Source organism: Sorex araneus, chromosome 4 (assembly GCF_027595985.1).
Source record: "Sorex araneus isolate mSorAra2 chromosome 4, mSorAra2.pri, whole genome shotgun sequence".
NCBI classification, from domain to species: domain Eukaryota; kingdom Metazoa; phylum Chordata; class Mammalia; order Eulipotyphla; family Soricidae; genus Sorex; species Sorex araneus.
The window spans coordinates 221,465,196-221,477,262 of record NC_073305.1 but is presented as its reverse complement, the minus strand read 5'-3'; the positions used below and the strand labels follow the sequence as shown (position 1 = coordinate 221,477,262).

The 12,067-nt window shown below is 46.7% G+C and overlaps 1 protein-coding gene across 6 annotated transcripts; it reads left to right on the top strand.

Moving 5' to 3' along the window:
- Positions 1-20: 20 nt before the first annotated feature.
- Positions 21-11,779, top strand: ZNF75A (zinc finger protein 75A). 6 transcript variants are annotated; one of them, XM_055134118.1, is made up of 8 exons: positions 21-69; positions 341-424; positions 876-1,392; positions 3,751-3,946; positions 4,734-4,825; positions 5,085-5,211; positions 8,190-8,300; positions 8,617-11,779. In XM_055134118.1, exons 3-8 carry the CDS (start codon positions 982-984, stop codon positions 9,294-9,296), a joined length of 1,617 nt encoding a protein of 538 aa, XP_054990093.1. In that variant the 5' UTR covers positions 21-69; positions 341-424; positions 876-981; the 3' UTR covers positions 9,297-11,779. The 6 variants fall into 6 exon arrangements, with proteins under 6 accessions (XP_054990093.1, XP_054990092.1, XP_012787263.2 ...); XM_055134117.1 differs by having other exon boundaries at positions 28-165; XM_012931809.2 differs by having other exon boundaries at positions 30-424.
- Positions 11,780-12,067: the final 288 nt, after the last annotated feature.

Here is a 12,067-nt window from a genome sequence, read left to right as displayed (position 1 = left end):
GCGTCGTTTCTGCTTCCGGTTGGCGGGCTCGCACGGTCGCTCGCTCGCTCTCTCGCTCCTGGCCGCGGGGTAAAAACGGTCTGGAGCCCTTGGCGGGCTTCGGTGGTGCCAGGCTTCTCCGACGTGGGGGCGGATGGCGGGAGGCTCGCGGCCGCGGCGGTTGAGGTGCGGAGGACGGGGCGGCCCGGGTGATCCCGCCGCGGTTCCCTCTCAGGGCTCAGGCGGCTGTGGCGCCCCCGCTCCCCGGGCCACGCCGCCGAGGCCAGACCCGGCCGGGGCTTCCCGGGACTCTGTCGGCGTTGGTGTCGCGCGCCCCCCTCACCGCTGTCCCCTTCCCCAGGTCTTCGAGCGCCCGGGAAGGAAAGTGACGCGCGGTGAAGGTTCCTCCGCGCCGGAGCGGCGGGCGCCCCGTCCCTGCACGCAGGTACTTGACGGCAGAATCCAGGACAAGCTCGGGGTGGCCCCGCCGCCGCGTGAGGCTGGGCCGGTGGCAACAGGAAGCGCCGCTGGAGTAGGGGCAGTTCCGAAACCACAGGCGGCGGATGCCGCGGTCCTCACCTAGTTTAGTTTTTTGCTTTTTGGGTCACACGCGGCGATGCTCAGGGGTTACTCCTGGCTCTGCACTCAGGAATGACTCAAAACAAAAATCAACGCTCCGGCCCCGGCCTCCTGGGTTATTTTTATGAGATGTTGTCATCAATTGGCACTTACCTTCAGTGGGCTGTGCAGTAGTGTAAGTGAGTGGTAGAAGAAGAGAGAAATAAAAGCCTTGAGAGTTGATTTTTCAAGGGATTGCAAGGGCCTGTAGCTGTCTTTTGTTTCCTTTTGTTTTGTTTTTAAATCCTGTGAAATGACCTGAGCGTTTTTCCCCCCAGCACTCAGTGCCTTAGGAAACATCCAGCTATTGATTTCGTACCAGACCTGACTGGGCGTCAACTGCCAAAGCTGTTTTGGTGAGAAGTAAAAGGATCCTAGAGCAGAATGATGACTGTAGACCTGAAGGTGACTGAATACTTGAACTCTCACGTCAGGGCTCTGTGGGAGACTAAAAGACCTGTGAGAGAGAGCTCCAGTCAGAGTAAGAAATACACTCCACAAAGGGGCGTTTTCCAATCTGAGAATTTTCGCCAGCACTTCCGGAGCTTCCGCTATCAGGAAGAGGCTGGGCCCCGGGAGGCTGTGAGCCACCTTCAGAAGTTCTGCCATCAGTGGCTGAAGCCCGAGATCCACTCGAAAGAACGGATCTTGGAACTGCTGGTGCTCGAGCAGTTCCTGACCATCCTGCCCAGAGACACGGAGACTCGGCTGAAGAAGCACCGGCTGCAGACCATTGAGGAGGCCGTGGCGCTGGTGGAATGCTGGCAGAGGGAAGCTGCTCAAATGACGAATGGGGTGAGAAGAAAAATTCCTAATATACTAAAATAGGGTGAAGGTGGATATTTTGAGGGTGGACAGTTAGTCCAAAAATCAAATAAACTAGGTCACCTAAGTTTTTGGTTTTTAGTTTGTGTCACACCTGGTGGTGCTTAGGACTTACTCGTGGCTCTGCACTGAGGGATCACTCAATGGTGGGGCTTGGGGGACCAGATGGGTGCTAGAGATTGAATCTGCTCTGGCTGCATGAAAGGCAAGTGCCCTCCCTGCTGTACACTGGCCCTGGCCTCCTGTATTCTTTCAGTATTGTAGCTTTAATTCTGGCTTTTGGGGATGCTGAACCATGTGGCAGGGCATGGCATAGTAATCTTGGGTGCAAGTGGGGGAATGTTCTTCGAAAGGAGGTAGAGTTCCAGGGCCTGGAATGATAGCATGGCAGGTAGGGTGTGCTAATCATCCAACTATATAGGATGCTGGGAACTGAACCCGGGTGAACTGCATATAAGTTCAGTTCCCAGCATCCTATATGGTTCCCTGAGACCTCCAGGAACAATTCCTGAGAGCAGAGTCAGGAGTAACTCCTGAATATTGCTGGGTGTGGCTCAAAACAAATACCCCCGCCACCCTTTAAAAAAGAAAAATAAAGGAGAAAAAGGTAGAGTTTCAGAGGGTTTCCTTTTTTCCTCTGAAAGGGAGTTAGTAAGCTACACAAGTTTGGGAACCTTTACAGAGAGCGAGAACTGAAACAGACCTTTAGCAGAGTCAATGCCAGAGTTTTCAGAGCTTCTGGTGGTGACTGTTGTTCTGGCCTTGAAGAGAAGTTGCTTTTTGCTTGCTGGAGCCAAGGTTTAAATAAGAGTCATAAGCCTGACTGGTCAAGACACATACTAGGTGTTTAGAAACAAAGGCAGTAGGAGACATTGAGAGAAAAGACAGATGAGAAACGGGAGGTGCTTAAAAAGAAAAAAGGGGGCCAGTTGTTGTGGTTCAGGGGAAGAGAACGTGCCTAACAGCCCAGGCCCTCAGTTCAGGCCCCACACATTGGGGCATCGCCTCATCCCAGTGGGCCCTACCTACAAGCCACCAGATATGACACATACTTAAAAAATCCAAGGGTAGGGCTGGAGCGATAATACAGCGGGTAGTACTTTTTGCCTTACACACAGCCAACCTGAGTATGGTATGGTCCCCAAGCCCACCAGGAGTAATTTATGAGTGCAGAGCCAGGAGTAGCCTCGAGCACTGCCGGGTGTAGCCCCCCCTCCTTCCCTCCCAAATAAAAGGGGCCAAAGAGATAGCTATGATTGGAACTCTAGCTCTGCATGCAGAAGACCTGGGCTTCTCCTGGCACCACATGTTTCCAGAGCAAAGAGCAAGGGACTGGCTCCCCAGCGCTACTGCTGTGACCCCCCAAACGAAGAAAATGGACTTTTTATTTTGGTTTTTTGGGCCACACCTCATGGTTGCTCAGAGCGTACACCTGGCAGGTTCTTGGGATACTTTTGGGTGCCAGGGATTGAGCCTGGATCAGTTGTGTGCAAGGCAAGTGCCTTATGCTGTGTACTGTCTCTGGTCCCTCCAAATTTTTATGAAAGAAGAAAAATGATAGCAAACAGATTTCTTCTTAGAAATCAAATGACTAGGGGGAGACTGCATTAAAAAGGAAACAAACTGATTATGAAATCTCAATAGTGATAGAAAAAATGCTGAGAGATAGTGTTCAGTGTACTCCAGAAAAACAACTCTACTGCCTGTGTTAGTGTCGGCCTATGACTCTACTGAGGACAAGGGTATTCCCTTAGCAGGTGGCAGCTGACTCTGAAGACTGGGCAGGGGCAGGGTAGACGTTGGTCATCAGCATCATTTGGAGATAGAACTAAACTTTTACCTTTTCTTTGCATTTCATTTCCATTCTCTGAAATCTTCCTAATAAAGGGGAAGTGACAGGACTTGAAAAATTGTATTTCTTAGCCTTTAAAAAAGGGACCTCCAGGTTCACCCCTGCAGTGTAGAGCGCCAAGTGGTGCTGGGGAAGTTGAGAGCAAGTCTTGGAAAGAATCATGAGAATAGGTGGTCTGTATAATTATACAGGCAGTTCATGGTCTGAACTGAGCTGTATGCAGCTGGGTGGAAGACCTCAGTATGAGAGGGCTGGTAGTAGCCATATCTTTGCCTTATATTCTGATTTTCCCAGATTTGTAGCTAGTTCTTTGTGTAATATCAGTGGCCCATTATTTTATGTCATTAAGTCTTTATAATTTTCTTTTAGTATCTCACATTTTCTACATTCTGAATTTTCACTTGCTCTTCTCCCGAACCACCAACACCCAAATCAAAATTAAATTTTCTGGTAACAAGGATGGGGATTAATTCTAGGTTGCAGCCCATGATCTGGGAAAGGAAATGGTGCTCTTTGGAGAAATATCAGCTGCTCCAGGTTCCAAGCTAAAGCCACCAGAATTCCAGCCAGTGAACCTATGTCAGAATGAAGAATTTTGGAATACATACAGGGGTCTGCAAGAACAGCTGAGCTGGAACATTCAGAAAGACACTGAGCCTTTATGTGAGAGGGGTAAGAAACTTTGTAATAATTTTCTAATGCTGGGAGCTATGCAGGTAAGAAAGCAGAGTAGAATGCTGTGAGCGGTTTCTGGAACCCTGCTCTGGCTCTACTCACCCCATCCTACACCCAGGTAGCAGTTGTAGAGCACAGTGAGAGTTGGCCTACAGGGCAGTCCAGAAATATCCAAGCTCCAGAACTCTGATAAGGAAGGAGCCCTGTTGGTTGTGAAAGTGGAAAAGGTTAGGCCACTTCGTAATTACTAAGTGCAGAAGGAATTGGGATTACAAATAGACTGTCGGCAGAATGTGAACATAGTTGTGTGCCAGGAAAAAATACACTGGAGTCCCTGAGTACTTCATTTTCAAATATTTTTTTGTTTTTAGGCCACACCTGGCTGTACTCGGGGTTCACTCTTGGCAGCGCTGGGGAACCATATACTGTGCTAGGACTTGAACCAGCATCTGTTGTGTGTAAGGCAAGTGCCTTGATCTTTGTACTGTTTCTTTGGCCCTGTGAAATACATTTTTTTTTTGCCTGTCTATAAACAAGTTATTATTGGAGGCAAAAAAAAAAATAATTGTTTTCTTGGGGCCAGAAAGAACATACAAGGGTTAAGGTGCCTATCTTAACACGCAGCTCTGGTTAGGTCTCTGACACCACGTATGGTCTGAAACTTTACCAGGAGTGATGCTGAGCACCGCCAGGTGTGGCCCAAATACCCCAACACCCTCTCACAAGAAAGAATCCGGATATTAAGAGAAATAAGAGATTTCATTTGGCTCTTTTCCAACCACAGCTCTTCCAGCATGCCAGCCTCTAGCCTTTCCCGAGCAGACAAACACCAAAGACTGGACAGTGGCACCTAAGCTCATCTTGCCTGAGTTCCAGGTGAGCTGTAGTTCTCCTTTGCCTTTGTGCCATGCTGCCCAGCAGGTGCCCGGCAGCACATTACCTTACCTGTTCTCTCTGGAGATCTAACACTTCTCAGGCAACTTGCCTGTACTTTGCCCGCTTGTTCCTCTCTCGCTTTGTAACGATCATGCCTGGTCTTCAGTCCGTGGATTACTGTGCAATTCACGGGCTGGGTGGTAGGACTGTGTCCGTAGTGGCAAGTACTGACTGAGCTGAAGACCATTCTTTTTCCTAGAACTTGTTGGCATTTGAAGAAGTGGCCCTATATTTTTCCCAGGAAGAATGGGCATTACTGGATCCCACTCAGAAGGCCCTCTACAAGGATGTAATGCAGGAGAACTATGAGACTGTCGTCTCTCTAGGTAAACATTCTCCTTTGTAGAATTCAGTAACCATCATGTTCTCAGCTTCCTGTGGGTCGCAGTAGGAGTGTTACTTCTCTGATAGCTGGTTAATCTCAACTAGATGGGGTTCGGGAGGGGAAAAGTGTGCACAGCACCTGGATCTTTTTTTTTTTTTTTTGGTGCATGTGTTCGTTTTTTATTTTATTTAAAAAAAAAATTTTTTTTTTCCGGGTTACACCTAGTGGTGCTTAGGGCTTTATCCTGGCTCTGCACTCAAGGATCAGTCATGGTGGAGGAGCAAAGGAATATATGGGGTGCTGGGGTTTGAGCGAGGGCTGGCTGCGTGCAAAGCACCATATCTGCCATACCATCTCTTCAGCCCTGGGTTAATTTTGTTGTTGTTAGAAGGGGAATTTTCATTTGCTCTGAAATCAGGTGTTCCTATTGCCTTACACCTGCTGCACTCACTGGACACGAAGTCCCTCTCTCCCCCGGCCCCCAGACGCCATCTTCCTCCCTGTCTCCCAGCCTTAGCGCCAGACCTTCCGAGCTGTGAGTTACAGCTGGGACCTGCCAAGCTCTGCCACGGCCACCCCCAGGGCCTCCCAGGCCTGCATACACACACTGAGCGGGAGCACTCAGCGCAGAGCCAGCGTTGCTCGGGCAGCTGCGGTGTGGGGAAGTGAAAATGAAATTGGCTTTTCTGAGATACGGTGAAAGCCGCACCGGCCGCAGTGAGCACCTCCCAGCTTGGCATCTCGAGCTCCCTCCACCTCCACCTCTCAGTAGCACGAGCTCAAAAACGCTGTTGTAAGTTCTTAAACCTTTCTTCATCCCACCACTTTTCCAGATCTGTTCGCCCCTTCTCTTTTCCTTCACCATTTTGGTATTACCATTCATCTGTTATCTCAGATACGGTCCTGTATTACTCTAGTTTTGATCGTGTCATCATACCCCACCACTGACCCAATAGGCCTCTTAGCTCCATCTTCACAGTAGAGCCTGAGCGTGACCTCATCTCAGCTGCTTGCACTCAGCTTCCTAACCTCAGCCAGTGTGTCTCCAAACAGATCTGCCACAGTAGTTTTCTAATGGGCAGTCCTGTACTTTGCCCTCAGATAATCTCTTGTCTACACAGTAGTCAGAAAGGTCTTGTTATTTTTCCCCTTTCTCTTTCTTGCCTTTCTTGCTGCAGTCACCAGGGTCTCACACCTGCTTGTGGTCATGGAATCACAAAATGGTAGTGCTGCCAGAATCCAGCTCAGTGTTTGGAGTGGCTCTGGAGGTTGAAATCAAGACCTCAGGCCTGCAGAGCAGATGTTCTACCAGTGAGCTATTAGACTTTGCAAGGATTTTATTAAAAATCCAAATGAGGGGGGCTGGAGTAAGGGTACAGTGCATAGGTCTCGTGCCTTGCAAGTGGCAAACCTGGCTGCAATCCCCAGCACTTCAGCTGGTTCCCTGAGTTCTGCCAGGAGTGATGTCTGAGCTCAGAGCTGAGGGTAAGCCCTCAGGACCGCCGGGGGTGTCCCAGAAAGTCAAGGGGGGGAAAGTCCAGATCAAAGGCTGGAGAGATCGTACAGTGGGTGAGGTTCTTGCCTTGCATGCAGGTCACCTGAATTCAGACCTTGGCACTTTGTATGGTTTTCTGAGCCCTGCCTGGAGTGATTCCTCCTCAGTGTGGAACCAGGTACCACCTAGTACAGCCCAAAACCAAAAAGAAAATAAAATTTAAAAACCAAATCAAGGAACAGGGATTTGTCTCTGGTAGGGCACATGCCTAGCATATGTGAGGCTCTGGTTTGATCTCTATCACCACAAAAGCAGACCAAAAAAATGTGATCACATCATGACATTTTCTGTTTCATTACTGAGGAAACCTATCACAATAAAATCCAACCCAAATCTGTTGCATCCCTCAGGACCTCCCAAGATCTGCCCGTACCTAACTTCCCAACACTCAGCTGCCACTTGTGCCCTGATTCAGTCCTTTATAGCTACACGAGTTGTGTTTGGATTTTTTTTGTTTTGTGGGCCCTGGTGCTCAGGGCTTACTCCTGGCTCAGCACCCAGAGTCACTCCTGGAAGAGATTGGGACCATATGAGGCGTCTGGGGTCAAACCCAGCTTGACTGCTTGCAGGGCAAGTGCCCTACCTGCTGCACTATTGCTCAAGCCCTGTAGTCTCTTCTTTCTTTTTTAATCATACTTTTTTTTTTTCTATTTTCCATTTCCATTTTCTTTTATGGTTTGGCAGCCATACCTGACTGTGCTCAGGGCTTACTCCTGGCTCTGAGCTCAGAAATCACTCCTGGTGGGACTTGGGGGAGCCCTATGGGATGCCAGGGATCCAGCCTGGGTTGATGGCATGCAAGGCAATTGCCCTACCCATTGTACTATCACTGGGGCCTTAGCTCACACATTTTAGCTGCATGGCAAAACTGACTTTCAGGATTCTGTTCAGATATCACTTTCTCAGGCCTTCCACTCAAGCTTATCTAAGTTAGCTTCACGGTTACAATCTGAAATGCTCTCATAACCTTCTCTAATTTTCTTTAAAATATTAATTATTTTTTGAACAGTTTGTGTTTTCTCTAACCGTGTATTAGTTCATAGATCAGGGCTTTGGTTAATCTCTGTTATATCCCTGGTCTATTGAGTACCTGACACACTGGAGCCCACAAGAAGTTTTTATTAAATCAGTGATTAATATTTATCATATTAATAATCTCTGCAGGAAAAGTTCGTTATGATTCTGAGTTTTTTCTTTCACCTGGATGTGAACTAATGGACTAAGTAGTAGATGGTGAGAACTTTTCCTAATTCAGCGCCTGGTCTCAGGAGTGCCATATCATGTTAATGTAATTATTATAAGGATCTCTTGCATATGAAATGCCTAGCCCACTGACCTTAATGCTGAATTCCTAAAACTTGATCTTATTCAGTTTAAATCCTTTAACTTAACCAGTTGTTGACCTGAGTTTTTCCACTTTACAGCATTATTTGTGCTTCCCAAACCTAAAGTGATCTCCTGTCTAGAGCACGGGGAAGAACCATGGGTTCAAGGACCCATTGAATGCAAAGACAGCCCTGGAATGTTGCCTGCAGGTAAATACACCTGGTGAAGAGAATTATGCCTTGATTAGAACCTTTGTAAAAGTTGACGTTTTAAATCTACTTCATTTTTTATTTTGGGCTACACCTGGCGGTGCTCAGGGGTTACTCTTGGCTCTACACTCAGGAATTACTCCTGAGGACCATATGGGATGCTGAAGATTGAACTTGGGTCTACGCCTTACTCCCTGTAGTATGACTCTAGCCTCTTTAAAAAGATACTTTTTTTAAAAAATCAACCAGACCTCCTTTTCTGTGCCTTTTGCTCTGCCATACACATAGTGGCTGATTCTTATGTTTATTCCAACAGGGTTAAAGTTCAAAAATGACATTGAAAATCATCAGCCTATATGTCTTTCTAACTTAGAAGTACAAGCACCAGGAGATACAGTGTCCAAAAAGATTAAAATAAAAGTTCCCCAGAAAACAACAGGTGAAGAAAATCATGGTGATATGCAGAAGGCAGGGAAATGGCACCGAGATAGTCCAGTGAAGAAAAAAAAGAAGCTTTCATCTTGGAAACAAGAACTGCTGAAACTCATGGACCTTCATAAGAAGCACCGCGCGGGAGAGAAGCCTTTCAAATGCCAAGAGTGTGGGAAAAGCTTCAAAGTTAGTTCTGACCTTATTAAGCATCAAAGAATTCACACTGAAGAGAAACCATATAAGTGTCAGCAGTGTGATAAAAGGTTTAGATGGAGTTCGGATCTAAATAAGCACTTAACAACACACCAAGGAATAAAACCATATAAATGTTCATGGTGTGGGAAAAGCTTCAGTCAAAATACAAATTTACACACACACCAAAGAACTCACACTGGAGAGAAGCCTTTTACTTGTCATGAATGTGGGAAAAAATTTAGTCAGAACTCCCACCTTATTAAACATCGGAGAACCCACACAGGTGAGCAGCCTTATAGCTGCAGCACATGCAGGAGAAATTTCAGCAGACGGTCGAGTCTTCTTAGACACCAGAAACTGCATCGGTAAGGGAATGTATTCTGGTCTTCTCAGTCGGAAAAAACACATTCCATGGATATAACCTCAAGGTTTTGAAAACCTACATTGTGAGGCACAAAGAATTTTATCAGTGGAATTCGAGGATATATAAGCACTTAACAAAAACAAAATCAGGTCAGCTCTATGGGATGCATTAGTACTTATACTGTTTATTTTCACATAACTTTCAGGGATTTCTTTATTAAGATAGGTATTCTAAAAACATTTGGAACATTTTGTACAAGAGGAAATCTCCAGGGAATATAGCTGGCATAATAGCAAATTTCACTTTAAACAGCAGAGGCAACTGTAAGTCCTTCGTGGCCACTAACCCCGGGTAGCCACATGCAAAGCAAATGCCCTGCCCACTGCACCGTCACTCTGACACTTCCACTCTAACACACAGTGGGGGTATTTGTACCATCATCTTCCACAACAGCAATAAATTCGCAGTGATTGTATATCACCTTCACGGTCACATCTCAAGTAGCCTGATGGAAGAAATGAACTCTAATGCAGTGTTTTCTAAGAACCAAGAGAATTTTCTTCCATTCTCATAATTGAAACACTATTCACAGAGTTAGATATTGAGTTCTTTCTTGAACTTTTTGTAAACTTTAGCTCTTGAATTTTTACAGTGCTGATATTATTTACTTCACTGAGAAATTTGCCACATGAGCTAATAATGCACTCTTATGCCTCTCATTGGTGATGTTTGAAGAAAGGAAAACATCTCTAATGAGATCATATGAAAACGGGTTGGAATTTTTAGCCATGAATTTTAATTTTTATATATATATATAGCTGTAAAGGGTTGGGGATATATTTTAGGGGTAGGTTCTGGGCTTAGTACCTGGTGCCACAAAAAAAAAGTAATTTTCTGCAGTAAAAGCTAGATTGTTCCTTACCTCATATGTCAATAGGATAAAATAGCCATAAGATCTTTTCGCTCAAGATCTAAAAAAATCTAATGAATTTAGGTTCAACTCAGGTTTTTGTTTTGAATGTGGCTTACTGATGACATTGAGCTGTGTTGGTGTCAGACTCCGGCATGTGTTACAGACAGGCTCTTGGGGCAGTCAGCAGGAGACAGGGTTCCAGAAGGAAAACCTTTAGAGCTGATTCTCCACAGGCAAGTTTATTTCCATGTTGTTGAGACACATTACATGTTACACTTTTAAGTGAGCAGTTAGCTGTCTGTCCTCTAGTATGGCATTTAGCAGCCGCATTAGGTGTTACTCTGCTAAAAATACGGGCTGAGGATAGATTTTCTTTCCGCACACCTTTTGTGGGGAGTGGGTTGTAGGCCATTCCTGGCTGTGCCTCTTGCTCTGCGCTCAGGAATTGCAGTGCCTGGGGGACCCTGTGAGGTGCTGAGAATCAGACCTGGGCCGGCTGTAAGCAAGGTAAGGGCCCTTTCTGCTGTGCTGACTCTTAATTCATCCTTTTATCCACAACAGTGACATAATGTTAGGGAGCGGTTTAAATTATTTCTGTCTCATATGAAATTAGTGGTCCAGACATACAGGAAGCTGTTGACTCCATAGCTAGAGGGTCCCTTGGCTGTCACTTATCTTCATCCTGAAGGCAGGATTATAGAAGGCTAGCGTGTAGTGTTATGCTTGTACAACCAGCCTGCCATTGTACCTAGTTCTAGCTTATAAAGCATTCATGTTAAGATGCTCTCCATTTTCTGTATAAGAGAGGTAGCACTTAGGATTGTTGTGGACATTAGATAAAAATCTGGAAGTATCCTAATGTGCTGAATTGATCTGGTTTTTGGCGTAAGAGCCACCTGAGCACTTGCTCTGCCACTTTGCAGGGATCCCCTCCCCCCAGTTTCTCCAGATCAGCTCCTTTGAGTGTTTCTGAGAATAGCCTCTGACACTCCAGTCTGTGTAGGTAGCTCCTCTCCAGCACCTTCGTCCCGGGGACTGCAGGTTTTGGTGTTTGGGGCCATGGCCAGCAGGGCTCAGGTTATTCCTGGTTCAGGGGTCAGTCCTGGTGTGCTTGGGTGACCACGTGGGGTTTGGGACCAAGCCCAAGTTGGCCACGTGCAAGGCGAGCGTCCTCCCTGCTGCATTACTGCTCTGGCCCCAGGGGACTATTTTGGAGGGATCCACAGTCATTCCTTTAATTGAACTTAGGGTCTGTCATGCTTTTGCGAGGCTCTAAACAGCAGCAAATGAGACACCTCAGTGTATCCCAGAGAATGTTTAGGGGAATGAAAGCGATGCGTCCCCATCTTCGGTGTTAGACTGCGCCTCCAGTTATGTAAAGGACTGGGCTGAAGCAGCGGCGGCGTGAGACTGGTGCTTCCTCCCCTCCCCTCAGTCGTGAAAACTCACGGAAGACCTGTGAGACCAAAGAAATTTGTGACTGAGCCCCCACCTGAGTCAAGCTGTGTTTGGAGTTCCCAAGGATGTAATGAACTTTGTAGTGATGAAAAATAAATTTTTATTGTTTGTAAGCGACTGAGATTTTGGTGTTAACATGCTTCTGGAGTGTAACCCGGCCTGTTTTAGAAGTGACTGTTCTAGGGGCTGGAGTGATAATACAGCGGGTAGGGCATTTGCCTTGCACACGGCCGAGCCAGGTTCGATTCCCAGCATCCCATATGGTCCCCTGAGCACCACCAGGAATAATTCCTGAGTGCATGAGCCAGGAGTAACCCCTGTGCATTGCTGGGTGTGACCCAAAAAAATAAGTGACTTCTAGCAGCTGCAGCAAGTAGGGCATTTGCCTTGCACGATTCCCAGCAT

Bases quoted from the DNA above. Each gene is read 5' to 3' on its own strand.
- ZNF75A (XM_055134118.1), top strand. From the start codon at position 982: ATGATGACTGTAGACCTGAAGGTGACTGAATACTTGAACTCTCACGTC. The intron at 3,947-4,733 runs GTAAGAAACTTT...TTCCAACCACAG, and splicing joins TGAGCCTTTATGTGAGAGGG to CTCTTCCAGCATGCCAGCCT. The intron at 5,212-8,189 runs GTAAACATTCTC...TCCACTTTACAG, and splicing joins TGAGACTGTCGTCTCTCTAG to CATTATTTGTGCTTCCCAAA.